Here is a 14787-nt window from a genome sequence, read left to right as displayed (position 1 = left end):
CATTGTTGTGCTATTGCGCGGCCCTCAGCACCATCCGTCTCCAAAACTTTTTTTATCTTGCCTGAAGCTGCAACTCTGCACCCAGTAAGGACCACCTCCCCACCTTCCCCCACCCCGCCCCAGCCCCTGGCAACCACCGTCCTACTTTCTGTCTCTATGGACACGGCCACTTCCAGGCACCCCCCATCATGGAAGCATGCAGTGTTTGTCCATTCGTTTCTGACTTATTTCATTCAGCAAAATGTCCTCAAGCCTCATCCATGTTATAGCATGTCACAGTTCCTTTCCTTTTAAGGATGCATAATAGCCACCGTGTGTCTACATGTTTTTGCATGTTCCTTTCATAATAATATAATAACAATATGATACACATACGTATTTACATACCACATTTAGTTCATCCATCTGTTGATGGACACCTGGGTCGTTTCCGCATTTTGGCTCTGAGTCCTGCTTTCCATCCGCTGTGTGAACTTTGATGAGAAGCACATCTGTTGTTCAGGATGGGCCTAGAGTTTTATTTTGTATTTTTATCACTTACGTATTTCTAATTAGCCCCACGCAGGCATAAGTGAAGTCAAATCAGTTCACCCAGAAAACAATGTGGAGGGTTCTCAAAACAGAACTACCATATGATCCCACAATCCCACTTCTGGGTCTATACCGAGAGAAAAGTCACAATGCCCTCCTGTGTTCACTGCAGCATTATTCACAATAGCCAAGATAACCTGTGTCCATCAACGGATGGGTGGCTAAAGAAGATGTAAGGTACACGCATGGAGATCTGAGGGATATCCTGCCATCTGTGATAACACGGATGGACCTCGAGGGCATTGTGCTGAGTGAAATAAGCTAGACAGAGAAAGAGAAATACTGCGTGGTATCCCTTATGTGTGGAATCTTAAAAAAAAAAAAAAAAGGTCAAACTCATAGAAACAGAAGGGAAAAGAGAGGTTTGCCAGGGTGCAGACTTTCAGTGATAACATGAATGAGGTCTAAGGATCTCAAATAAAACCTGGGAACCACAGTTGGTAACACTGTGTTGTATAAGTGAAATTTGCTAAGAACTTAAGTGTTCTAACCCCAAAAAAGGTGAGCATGTGAGGTGATCGATATGTTAATTACCTGGATGGGAAGAATCCTTTCATGGTGGATACATATATCAAATCACCTGGATGCACGCTTCAAATATCTTTCCATTTTTTGTCGGTTTTACCTGGATAAGGCCGAGATCGTTAGAAAGTAGTTGATCCAAGGCACGGGGACTGAGCGTCTCCTTTGTTTGCAATCGTCAACTTTCAGACTCGGACGAGGTCTGAAAGCATGCAGACAGCCTTGGGGTTCCTGCACAGTATCCTTGGGCCCGGGGCCCTCCCACTGGTCCCCACTGGTGGAAGAGGCACTGCTGTGTGAAGGACACATGACTCATCCCTGGAGAAGTTCAACTCCTAGGAAGCCAGTTCGCACTTAAATTTCATTCATGATGCTTTCAGCCATCATAGCTGGTTGGGTCCTTCCATAACAAAATGGAAGGCCACTCTTCCTCCTGATGAAGCTAGCTTCCCAATACTAGAAGGCAGATACTCTGTCCCTATTCGAGTTTCTCTTCTGTGCCATGAAAGCCTGGATTACTTTGAAGAAGGGGATTCTTCAAGACAGTTTGCATAGTCCTTTCTCCCCCACCACCTTGTCTGGATGTTCCACGGTTAGGCAGGGCCCATCCTAAGATACACTGTTGGTACATTGCCCAAAAATGCGCTAAACAGCTCAGACGGGGAAGAGCAAACTGTTACTTCTTCTCTGTCTCTTCCCCCCGTGGAGGCAGTTTAATATAACAGTGGCTGTAGCTACTGCAGAAATATTGGCAGGATGAAACAGAAGTGCTTTGCAAATGCAGTCCTTCTGGCGTGAGGACCACACAGGGAAAGTAACTGAGATACAGATACCGGATCCAGCCTCATTGGTTCTAGTTCAACAGAACTGGGGTAGGGCCCACTTTAACTTATTTTTTTTTTAATTTTAGTTTTTAAAGTTTATTCATTTATTTTGAGAGAGAAGGAGCAAGCTGGGGAGGGGCAGAGAGGGAAGAAGAAACAGGATCCCAAGCAGGCTCCACACCATCAGTACAGAGCCCAGTACAGGGCTCAAACTCCCGAACCTTGAGATCATGACCTGAGCTGAAATCAAGAGTCAGTCACTTAACTGACTCAGCCATCCAGGTGCCCCTAACTTATTTACTGATGCACATTCAGATTTGGAAATCTCTCTGTGGGACATGCCACCCAGGTCAGGGTAATAGGGATCCTTTTTTTTTTTTTTTAAGTTTATTTATTTTTCAACGTTTTTTATTTATTTTTGTGACAGAGAGAGACAGAGCATGAACGGGGGAGGGGCAGAGAGAGAGGGAGACACAGAATCAGAAACAGGCTCCAGGCTCTGAGCCATCAGCCCAGAGCCTGATGCGGGGCTCGAACTCACGGACCGCGAGATCGTGACCTGGCTGAAGTCGGACGCTTAACCGACTGCGCCACCCAGGCACCCCTAAGTTTATTTATTTTGAGAGAGAGAGTGAGTGGGGGAGGGGCAGACAGAGACTCTCAAGCAGACTCCACGCTCAGCACAGAGCCCAACATGGGGCTTGATCCCGTGACAGATCGCAATATCCAGAGTCAGATGTTTAACTGACTGAGCCACCCAGGCGCCCCAGGGCAATGGGGGTCCTAAAGAAAGCAAAGCCACATTTGCATGAAATAAGCCATGATCTATACCTGACATGCCAAGACCATGGTCAGGCCTTGAGTCCAAGGCTGAGGGGTCCTTTGGAACCAGCCTTCAATCCTCTGGCCAGTTTATTGGTGACAACCTGTCCAGCAGCCTGGGTGCCGATTTGGATACATAGACCCATGAGCAGAGTTCATCCTGAGTGACTGTGCGTGTACTGGTGAAAAACTGCTCTCTCCACTAGGAAGTCCTGTCTCGCCAGGGGCTGCTCACCCTGGCCTGTTATTCTCTAGTGAGTGATGGTCTCTGTACTTCCCTCCTGTGACCTGTAAGACCTAGGGAAAACCCTAGGAAGACGACACAGAGTGTCTGGGATGGGGAGATGGGATGAGGTTCTTGATACTGACCTCTAAGATCTGGTGTCAGAAGCTAATCATTAAAGTCTTTAACTTTTTTTTTTTAACATTTACATGTCAAGTTTTAAACACTGTGTTAAATTTCTTTACAGATTTTTAATGTTTATGTATTAACATTACATTGAGAGAGAGAGACAGAGTGCAAGTGGGAGAGGGTCAGAGAGAGAGAGGGAGACACAGATCTGAAGCTGAACTGTCAGCACAGAGCCTGATGCAGGGCTCGAACCCATGAACCAGGAGATCATAACCTGAGCCAAAGTCAGACACTCAACTGACTGAGCCACCCAGGCGCCCCTTGGTCTTTAACTTTTATGCTCCCCTCCACTATGTCTGACACACTCTCAGTGGCTCCTCAAATCATGTTAGTTGTAGTATGATATTATTGCCTCTCTTAAGTGCTATAAAATGTTATCTCCACACCAATGTGCCCATTTATGGTTTCAGATCTTGTTTTGAGATAGTTATCCTTTATAAGGCATTTTCAGGAGGATTGTCTCATTTTCTTTGTTGAGTTGAGAAAACAGGGTGCTGGGATTTGTCCTTTTTTTAAAAACTAATTTATTTGAGAGAGAAAGAGACAGACAGACATTGGGGGAGGGGCAGAGAGAGAGGAGAAAGAGTATACTCAGCAGGCTTCATGCTGTCAGCACAGAGCCCAACACAGGGCTCGAACTCACAAACCATGAGATCATGACCTGAGCTGAAATCAAAAGTCAGATGCTTAACCAGCTGAGCCACCCAGGCACCCCTGAGTTTTGTCTTTGAGAAACAAAGGATGTGAAACTCAAAAGACTGAAGCAGGATCCCAGGTTTCACCTCGACTGCTCTGATTCAAGTCCTATATCCCGTTCATGCCACTCTCTTCTCCATCTGCCCAGACAATCTGGAGGACATAAGCTAGTTAGTATGATGTGCCTATCAAAAGATGGAGGTGGGGGTGGGGAATGGGAAAGTAGTGGTTCTATTATAAACTAGTATGTGCCCTTGGGCAAATCCTTCCTCCTTCCAAGCCCCCATTTCTTCATCTATAAAATAAAAGGTGTAGATAAGATGATCTTTAAGGGCCTTTCCCACAGCATAAGCAAAGCAGTGAGAAAGCACTTGTAGTGAATTTGATGTGACCAGGTACACGAATGCTGTGGGTGAATTGTGTGCCCCTATCCCCATCACCCTGTTCATGTGTTGAAGTCCTAACTCCCTAGTACCTCAGAATGTGATCTTATTTGGTGGTTAGGTCTTTACGGAGGAAATCAAGTCTAAAAAAAATGAGGCCATCAGGATGGGCACTAATTCAGTATGGGTGGCGTCCTTATAAAAAGGGGAAATTTGGACGCAGAGACACTGAAGTAGAGGGAAGACAATGTGATGACACATGGAGAGAAGATGGTCACCTACAAGCCAAGGAAAGAAGATGGAGCACACCCGCCCCCACCGCCCTCGGGGGGAACCAGCCCTGTCCACGCCTGGATCTCGGACTCCCAGCCTCCAGAACCGGAGACAATGCACTTCTGTGGTTAAAGCCACCTGGTTGGTCTTACTTCATTACAGCTTCCCTGTAAACTGATCCAACCAGTATTTTGAATAAGAGGGAATTCAGATTTGACTGTTACTGTCCTGACTCTTCTGGCGACCATTCCATTAAAGCAAGGCATGTCCCGAGGCTCCAGAGAAGAACCAGTTCTTTCAAACAAATGAGAAACTTGAACTTTTTTCTTAGCCTCTCACATTTCCTGGTCACGGTGAATATGTTAGTTTCGGGAAAAAATGGGTGAAAGACTTCAAGAATGGTTTGCAAATCTTGAAGATGGGTGCTGGTATCTTAATAAAATTGACACATTACAGAGAAAAGAAAACAAACAGGAGCAAACACAGGCCACAACTTAGAAAATTAAGGGTGGGAAAGGCTTCTTCAATTACAATGTCAACGCATGAGAAATGTGAGGAGAGCCTGAATGATTTGAACACAAAAAAATAATGTCCGTGTGATAGAAAATGAAAGTAAAAGATTAAGTTAGGAAGATTGATGATGAATTGGGAAAATATTTGTATTTTATACAAATACAGAAAGAGAAGGCTTTATTTTTTTTAATGTTTATTTATTTTGAGAGAGAGAATGTGTGAAGGGCAGAGAGAGAGGGAGAGAGAGTGAATCCCAAGCAGGCTGGGCACTGTCAGCACAGAGCCCCACGTGGGGCTTGATCCCATGAACTGTGAGATTATGACCTGAGCCGAAATCAAGAGTCGGACACTTAACCAACTGAGCCACCCAGGTGTCTCCACCCCAAAATAGAAAGCTTTATGTTGTCAACACTAATAAGTGAAGCCACATTGAAAGGCAGGCCTCTGCTGCTTCTGGCCCAGGTGGAAACATAGGGTCCAGATTTGCCCTTCCAGCTTAAATACATTTTTAGAAGGTGGAAATATATGATATATGAAATGACAGGTTTTAGCCATCTGGAGAGAGGGGTGAGCCTTGAGAGTGTCCAGTTCGCCACCCAGAGAGTGTCCAGGCCAAGGTACAGGGGAGGGTGGGTGGGGGAGCCCAGTGGGTCTCTGAGTTGCAGGGACAGAGTTGCGTGTTGGGGTGCCCATGGCAGCCAGGGTTCACAGGCAGAGAACCAGAGTGGGGAGAGGCAGGAGGGCATCCCAGTCTTCGGCTGAAGACTGAGCCAGTCAGTACGTGTAGGGGAGGCAAGAGCTGGAGGCTGGGCCAGGTGGATGGGCACTCTGCCTATCTTCTCCAAGAAGCTCAGCGAAGCTTCCATCCTTTACCTGGTGAAAGTGGAAAAGAACATGGAAGAAATGTGCCTGGAGGTTCTCCTGGCTCAGGCCCAGGTGAGGTGTGGTCACCTCACTCAAATTCCAGCATTCAGTTCGTGAGAATTCAGGCACAGGCCACATTTAATAGCAACAAGAACTGGGAAAGACTGTCCCTGGCTAAGTAGTCACTGCCAAGAGAAGCTTTGGGAGAAGCACGAATTTTGTGCGGGATTAGTTTGATGCAACAGCTCAGCTAGGGAAATCAGGAATGGGTTATGTTACCACTCATTTGCATGCATCAGTACCTATTACTACCATTTAAAAGAGCAACGCCTTGAGAAAACTTGAAATATAAATACTTCCTCTATCGATTGCATATGTATCTAAATATCTTTAGAAGCTAAATAATTAACTTGCCAGCATTACAACCCAGGAAGGTTTTTCTTAAGGACCTGGGAGCCATCTCTTTGAAATGTAAACCTCTAGGAAGATATTGTCCCTCTCTGTCACCACAGGGGGCAGGGAGGTCGTTAAGCATGGGCTCTAGGCACCTTGCTTTGAGCTGTAACTACCTTGCTGTTGGAGAAATGTGAATAGTTTGCTTTATCCTTTGAACAGAGACAACTAGCACGGATGGGCACCCAGATCACCAGGTGAATTTATGATGAACTATGAAAGCATTAAGAAACAACTGGCCAAGAACATGGTTATATAATTTCACCAAAAAAAAAAAATAATAATAATAATGATAAATCATCGTCCTTATCCCATTTTTGAAAAATGACGTTTTAACCTAACATAAACTTAATTCTCTTTGACAGGTAAGATCTCAGGTATCTGTCTTCCTCTTCTTCTTTTTTTTTTTTTTTTTCGGTTTGTGTGTATTTCCTGTTTTACAGTCTTTACGCATTAGTTGTGCAATCTGGACAAGCTACAGCTTCTATTTCCTTCTCCCTCTTGGAAAAACCATGTGCCCACAGATACTATTACTTTATGTCATGGCTGGGTATTAATTGTATCCCAGCGTTTCAGTGAAACTTCTAATATTTCAGTGACGTGCACATGGTACACCCTTTCCTTGTCCCCTCCTGTTCGTGGGGAATCTCAGTGCCAACACGAAAGATCTCAGGGCAAGCAAAGGACCAGGGATCCAGGACGTAAACACAGCCCGCTACTCTAGGCTACACCTTCCCTTAATCCCTAACAGAAGCGAAGACAAATGGAAAATTGGGTCCCAGGTCCAGGCGGTCAATCCCTCCCACACAGCGCCCTCTTAAGCACCAGATAGGGTGGAGACATTCGAGACGTCCCCTAACATGTGGGCGCTTAGACTTATGGGAAACAGAGTCCGGGTATTGGTCCCGCTCCCGAGGCGGACTCCCCTTAGGAGCACCGCCGGCGTCGTCCTGCGCATGTGCGACTCGCCTTGTGTGCGTGTTCGCGCACGCGCAGTTCCGCCGCGCCGCTCTCGCTTCCTGTCCGTGCCCAGGTCACCGCTGGCCGTGCTTCCCAGGCTTCGGCCTCAGGCGGGCAAGGACCCCAGGGCCTGCGGGGCTGCGCGCCGTCCGTCCGGGCCGGCACCCAGCGGGCGCAGAGCTGTGCGGGCCGGGCGGAGTCTCGAGCGGAGACCCCCAAGCGCGAGCCCCGGAGCCCGCAGGCTGGGCCGGAGGGGCCGGGCGGCGGCGGCGGCGGCGGCGGCGCAGAGCTTTGGGATCGGGCCCGGCCCGTTTGCACCCGCGGCGGCCCGGCCGAGGTTCGCGGGACGGCGAGGCCCCAGGCGGCCGATTTGGGCCCCGAGAGGGTTTTCGGCCCGAAGTGAACTTGTCCCGGAGGCCCAGATCCGGCTCCTCGGGAACGGCGGCCCCGGGAGGCGCCGCGCCAGCTCCGGAGCCCTCGGAAGCCTCGGGGCAGCTCGGCAGGTCCCGACGAGGTAGGTCGTGGGCTTTCGGGTCTCCAGGCGGTTGTGCATCTTGTGGGCCGCGCCTCAAACCGAGGGCGCGAGCGGCGGCCAGGGAGGGATGGGCTCTCCCCGGGACTCGTGGGGCCCAGGTTTCCTGGGAGCGCAGGGGGTCCCCGCGTGGGCTGCGGACGTTCTGTGTCCGCTCCGTTCTCCAGTCCCGATACGCGTGCCGCCCTCTCCGGCTTCCAAGAGGGTCTCTAAGCGCCCCTGAGCACCTGTGCTGTGTGCTGTAAGTGTGTGCCGACCGCGCCGGGCTCTGCCCTGTGGCATCCGCCAGTGTAGTGCAGGACAAGCCTGAGAGGGTTTGCTGCTGCTGCCGCCGCGGCCGCTGGGGTGACAGAGGAGGAGGTTGGGCCTGAGAAGGGAGGTGGCTCTTGGAGGGTGACCGAGTCTATGGGTGGGATTGTGGATGCGACTCAACTCCTGCGCCAATGTGCTTCCACTCTGTTAAAGTTTTCTTCTTACGTGCAATGATAACCTAGTTAAGTTAGATAATATAAAAACAAAATCGTGCCTTGATGATGCCCATCTGTCCCGTTTTGGAGAGCTAATATTCTCTGTCCCTCTGGATACTTTGATTTTAAACAGTTTGAAGACACAGTAAGAAAATCTGTAAACGGTGTAAGGGGAGATTTTTTTTTTTTTGGCAACATTAATTTAATGAAGGCAAACTATTTAAAAAAAGGAGTGAATATTTATATTAACCAACGAGGGTAACCCATGTAAACATCTCCTGTGGGGCGCCTGGGTGGCTCCATTGGTTAAGGGTCCAACTTCAACTCAGATCTTGATCTCATGGTCAGTGAATCCGAGCCCTGCATCAGCGTCTGTGCTGACAGCTCGGAGCCTGGAGCCTGCTTTGGATTCTGTGTTTCCCTTTCTCTCTGCCCCTCCCCTGCTCACGCTCTGTCTCTCAAAAATAAACAAACATTAAAAAACTTAAAACCAAACATCTCCTGATATGTGGGAGTAACAGCTATGCTTTGTGTTCCACCTTTGTCACATCTTTAGATCCTTGTAAGTGTTCACAGGGTGTCATTTTATGAGCTTTTCTTTGGCGGTTACTACGCAGGATGCTCCTGCCTGGGCAGGCCAGATTACCCATGACTTCTGTTATTTCTTTCTCCTTCCCTAGGTCCACCGTTAACGGTCTGTACGCATTTCCAAGAGCAGTAGAAAATGAATGAGTCCCAGGTGAGCTTTCCTTTGTCTGTATATGTTCTCTTACTTGTTTTTTAATGCATTTTAGGAGGTTTATATGGTTCCAGATTTTACAGTGGGAACGTAGAAATAAATAAAGGACATCATCGTGTAAAATAAAATTGTTAGGATTTGGGTCGGCACCCAGAGTCCTTGTTGAGTTTATGTGTGTAGATAGTGGGCTACTTCAGGGCTGTGGGGGTAGAGCTACAAATATTTAAAAAAAAAAATTTTTTTTTAATGTTTACTTTTGAGAGAGAGAGACAGAGCTTGAGCAGTGGAAGGGCAGAGAAGGAGATAGAGAATCCAAAGTAGGCCCCAGGCTCCATGTTGTCAGCACAGAGCCCGACATGGCACTCGAACCCACGAATGGCGAGATCGGGGAGATGATGACCTGAGCAGAAGAGGCTTAACTGACTGGACTGCCCACGTGCCCCTATAGCTACAAATGTAACTGATGTTCCTGACAGTTACAGAAAAGGAAGAGTACCGCCCATTACGTGATTTGCATTGACTGTAAGAAGAACCCAGTCTGTTACTTGTGGGTTTTAAAGATTTCCCAAGACTTGAAAAAAATTTTCTTGTTAAAATTGAAATAACCAGGGATAGCTTTCCCGGTAACAACCTTTAATGTCATTGCAACACGTGGCTTATACTTGTAGCTTATCTGAGCTGAGGGCCTGCCCAGGGAGAAATGACACGCACCAAAATGCTGTGATCCAGCCAGACATATTTTCCCTGCTACTGTTTAATCCAGGGGTAAAAGCGAAGTCCTGAGGAAACGGCCTGTTCATCCTTCAGATGCTTCTGTTACTGTTTATTCAGGTTGTGCCGTAAATGGTACGGGAAGGTATTCTCTAGTAAATGTGTCCTCACGCCTGTTTCCGTTAATCCTCAGCATTTGGGTTTTGTCCTCACCACTCTCCTGAATGTGGTGGTAAAGATTAGCATTGACCTCATTACAGTCAAGTCCGTTGGGCGTTTTCCAGCCCTTACCGCACATCACCATGTGTTTGCTGTTGACCTGTTACTTACAAATGGATACTGTCTCCTGGGGTCTCTTGGTTCTTGGCCTCTAAAACAAGTCACCTGAAGTATTTCTGTAAATACCTTGAGCTGATGAGGAGTCTTTGAAAGAGGGGGTGGGGATAGCCCACATTATCTCTCTTTTTTAATATATAATATCCGGTGTTCAGAGGTTCACAGTTTTCCGAATGTTTTGGGTTTGTTCTTTTCAATCAGGATACGCGTAAGAGTCTACATGTTGTGGCTGGCCGATAAGTCTTTTAAATTTTTTTTTTAAATGTTTATTTATTTTTGACAGGGAGAGAGACACTAGTGTGAGCGGGGAGGGGCAGAGAGAGGGAGACGCAGAATCCTCTGTGTGAATGCCTCAGAATCCTCTGAGCTGTCAGCACAGAGCCCAACATGGGGCTCAGACTCATGAACCGTGAGATCATGGCCTGAGCCACCAGGTGCCCCTAAATTTTTTTTTAATGTTTATCCATTTATTTTTGAGAGAGGGAGAAAGAGAAAGATCTCGAGTGGGAAAGGGTCAGAGAGAGGGGTGGGGGGAGAGAGAGAATCCCAAGCAGGCTCCATGCTGTCATGGTAGAGCCCCACGTGGGACTCTATTTCACAAGATCCCACGATCGAGATGGTGACCTGAGCCAAGACCAGGAGTCAGACGTTCAACTGACAGAGCCACCCAGGCGCCCTGTCTTTTAAATCTTTTAATAGTAGCTCCCCCTGTGTGTCTCTTGTGTTACTTTGTAATTTATGTTTTGAAGAAATTGGGTTTATCCTTAGTTTCCCATGGTCTGTATCACATTGCTGTCATTTTAACTTTCACACTTTTTTTTTTTTTAATTCCCAGTAAGTCTTGTAAAATTGGTAGTTAACTTGGGAAGTTTACCCATTTACGTTCAGTTCTTTTGGCAAGACTTTGTTCCTCATGACCCTTGTCTACTTTGTCCTGGAGGCCGTGTTCTAATCCTGTCTTTTTTGTGTGTGATGTTAACCTCCATTGGCTGGTGTTCATTGCCAGTTCTTCAGGAGAGACAAGGTGATACATGCTGCTTTACCATTTCTTCTTCATTTGCTAGCTAGAATACTTTTCTAAAGGAAAGCATCTCTCAAATCGTTCTGTGGTTCACACAGAAAAGATAATTTCCACAATATTGAGTAGGCTCCTGTGCAACAGGAATTTTGTTTGCGTGTTTCGTTTTGTTACCATTAGCTCACGGGTTTAGACGCGTTTTAAGTTTTTCAGTACACTGAAGTTGTCACTCTATTTGGTGTCTAGGTGGATCTGTCTTTGACCAGAGGAATCTCTTCAGATTGGTTTCTGAGTCTTTTGAAACATCCCCTATATATTCGATGGCTTTCGTTTTTATTCAGCATTTTATTTTGAAAAAACTTCAAACTGCACAACAGTTGCAAGGATCGTACAAAGAACTCCCGTGTTCCTTTTGCCCAGATACTCCAGATTTTGACATGTTCCCACATTTGCTTTCTTATCTCTGTGTATATATGTATTTTTTTCTGAACCATTTGAGAGTGGATGTCATCTGTCATGTCCCTTTTCAGATTGTACCTCCTGAGATCAAAGATACTGAATTCAGGAAATGTAACTTTGATATAACGTTTTTATCGAATCTATAGTTCACCTTCTGATTTAACAAGTTTTCCCAGTAATTTCCTTTATAGCAATTTTTTATTTCCAGTTAAGCGTCTGCTCTTGATTTTGGCTCAGGTCGTGATCTTGCAGTTTCTGAATTTGAGCCCCCTGTCTGGCTCTGTGATGACAGTGTGGAACCTGCTTGGGATTCTCTCCCTTTCTCTGTGTCCCTCCACTGCTCATGCACACATACTCCCTCTCTCAAAATAAATAAATAAACATTTTTTTAATAAGTGCATTTCCTGTAGACAGCACATAGTGGGGTTTTGTTTTTTTTTTTTTTTTAATCCAGTCTGACAGTTTCTATTAATTGGGCTGCTTCGGCCATTTACACCTAATACAATTATTGGCATAGCTGGTTAGGTTGTAGTCCATTGTCTTTGATTTCTAGTTGTCCCATCAGCTTTGTCTCCTCTTTCTTCCTTGTTTTCCTTCCTTTGGACTAATTGCATTTTTTTTAATTTTTTTTTTTTTTTTTTATAATTGCATTTTTTTTTTTTTTAATTTTTTTTTAACGTTTATTTATTTTTTTTGGGACAGAGAGAGACAGAGCATGAACGGGCGAGGGGCAGAGAGAGAGGGAGACACAGAATCGGAAACAGGCTCCAGGCTCCGAGCCATCAGCCCAGAGCCCGACGCGGGGCTCGAACTCCCGGACCGCGAGATCGTGACCTGGCTGAAGTCGGACGCTCAACCGACTGCGCCACCCAGGCGCCCCATATAATTGCATTTTTTTAATGATTCCATTTCACATCCTTTGTGGGGTTGTTAGCTATAGCACGGTTTTTATTTCAGTGGGTGCTTTAGGGTTTGTAGTATGCAGCTTTAATTCATCACAGTTTCTCTTGAAGTGATGTTCTCTTTTGCTTAGCATGCAGGAAGGTTATGGTCCCTTCCATTTGTCCCTCCTGGGTCCTTAAACTGTTGTTGCATTTTGCTTTTACAGGCAGGATCAACCCCGCAGTACATTGTGATTGTTATGTAAACAGTTATCTTTTATTTTTTTTTTTAATTTTTTTTTTTCAATGTTTATTTATTTTTGGAACAGAGAGAGACAGAGTATGAATGGGGGAGGGGCAGAGAGAGAGGGAGACACAGAATCGGAAACAGGCTCCAGGCTCTGAGCCATCAGCCCAGAGCCCGACGCGGGGCTCGAACTCACGGACCGCGAGATCATGACCTGGCTGAAGTCGGACGCTTAACCGACTGCGCCACCCAGGCGCCCCAACAGTTATCTTTTAAAGAATAAGGGAGAATAGCATAGTTACTATTTTTTCTGAAAAAATCCAGACTCTTATTTTCTGTCATTTTCCCTCTGCCTGAAGGACTTCCGTCACCTCTTCTTCTAGTTGATGATGAATTCCTTCAGGCCTTGTATGTCTGAAAACGCCTTTATTTTTGCGTTGGCTTTTATGTCCAGGGAGCTATGCTGGTTTTTCTCCTGTGCTTCAAACCTGTTCCTCTGCTGTCTTCTCCCTTACATTGTTTCCAAGAGAGATATGATGTCCTCCTCACCTTCCTTCTCTGTATATAACCTGGTTTTTACTTATTTTTCTTCCTCTTGCTGCGTTTAAGTTTTTAAGTTTTTATTTACTTATTTTCAGAGAAGGGGGTGGAAGGGGCAGAGAGAGAGGAAGAAACAGGATCCCAAGCAGGTTCTGCACTGTCAGCACAGAGCCCGAGGCGGGGCTCGAACTCACGAACTGGGAGATCATGACCTGAGCTGAGATCGAGTCAGACGCTTAACTGACTGAGTCACCCAGGCACCCCTAAACGTTTCTCTTTGTTTCTGGTTTTGAGCAGTTTGATTGTGAGAGGTCTTGGTATTGTTTTCTTCATGTCTCTGTGCTTGGGGATCTCCTTGAACTTCTTGGATCTGTGTGTTTATGATTTTCGGCAACTGTGAGAAATTTTTGATCGTATTTCTTCAGCTGTGCCCCCCGTCTCCCCATCCATCCGCCCTGCATGGATTCCTCTTACCTGTATGTTCCACCACTTGAAGTCGTCCCACAGCTCACTGACACCCTTCATTCTCTTCAAACTCTGTTCTCTCTGGGTGCTTCATCTTATATAACCTTCTGTTGCTGTGCTTTGAGTTGACTGATCCTTTTTTCCGGCAGCGTGTTCATCTAGTCTGCTGTACTTTTCATCTCAGACACTGTAGCTTTTATGTGCAGAAGTTCAGTCTGAGTCTTTGTTTATATCCTCCCTGTTTCTACTCAGATATTTTGAACATAAGGAATCCCGTTATAAACTGTTTCCTTGTGCTCTGGCGCTTATGACATCTGTGTCTGCTCTGGGCCCACTTTGGTCGATTGATGATTTTCTGTATGGGCTATACTTTCCTACCTGTTTCCCCAGTGTGTCAACCGTCCTCACCTCTGCTTGGGTTCTCCCTCCCTGCTGCAGGGCTGGAAACTCTCAAGGCAGTAACCACAGGCCTCACCTTGTTTATTTCCTGTCTCTGATTACTGTCCACGATCGTTGCTTCAAGATCAGCATCTTGGAGACCACAGCTTTGTATATTCTGTTTTTTGTGTCCTTTCAGGAGGGAGGGTAAATCCAGTCCTTCTTCATCTTGACTGAAAGCAGTCCCAATATCTTGAGTCATAGTTAGAAACCTTTCCCTGCACTGGTTATGGGGAAATTCACCCATAGTTTGTGTTTGTTTGTTTTCTGTGTTGCTGAATATTTTACATTTAGATCACTGATCAGTTGGACTTTTTTTTTTTATGGTGTAAGATACGGATGCTGTTTTGTCCATGCCCAAATGACTACCGTTACTCCAACACTGTTTATTGCAGTCAGTTCCGTGGATTATTGTAAAGTCTGTTTTTAGACTTGGTGCTCTACGTCACAGACACGTCTCCATTCTCGCGCCGAACCAAACCATTTCGTTCATAAAGGTTGGGGTCTTTTTTTTTTTTTAATGTTTATTTAAGTAATGTGGGGCTTGGACTCACAACCCCAAGATCAAGAGTCTCATGCCCTTCTGACTGAGCCAGCCAGGCGCCCCATGAAGGTTGTGTTTTAAAACTGGTAGGATTAGG

General features: G+C 46.1%; 2 protein-coding genes across 5 annotated transcripts in view; one reads left to right on the top strand and one right to left on the bottom strand.

Annotated features, from left to right (window-relative positions):
• The window catches only part of LOC121017430 (speedy protein E4-like), a 9630-nt gene extending 6844 nt beyond the window's left edge, over nucleotides 1-2786 (bottom strand). The window contains exon 1 of the mRNA XM_040455637.1: nucleotides 2769-2786. Coding sequence (XP_040311571.1) covers nucleotides 2769-2786 — 18 coding nt within the window. The remainder of the gene's footprint in view (nucleotides 1-2768) is intronic.
• RBAK (RB associated KRAB zinc finger) overlaps nucleotides 1-14787 on the top strand; it is a 35851-nt gene that overhangs the window by 6990 nt on the left and 14074 nt on the right. For 2 of the 4 annotated variants that reach the window (XM_040455806.1, XM_040455805.1), the window contains one exon: nucleotides 8993-9051. In XM_040455806.1, the coding sequence (XP_040311740.1) occupies nucleotides 9037-9051 (15 nt within the window). In that variant the 5' untranslated portion in view covers nucleotides 8993-9036. Of the gene's footprint in view, nucleotides 1-7603; nucleotides 7828-8992; nucleotides 9052-14787 lie in introns of those variants that run through there. The other 2 variants (XM_040455804.1, XM_040455807.1) reach the window with 2 other exon arrangements.

Source organism: Herpailurus yagouaroundi, unplaced genomic scaffold (genome assembly GCF_014898765.1).
Source record: "Herpailurus yagouaroundi ecotype Mexico unplaced genomic scaffold, PumYag 216, whole genome shotgun sequence".
Lineage (NCBI taxonomy): Eukaryota > Metazoa > Chordata > Mammalia > Carnivora > Felidae > Herpailurus > Herpailurus yagouaroundi.
This window is presented reverse-complemented; position numbering and strand designations above follow the sequence as displayed.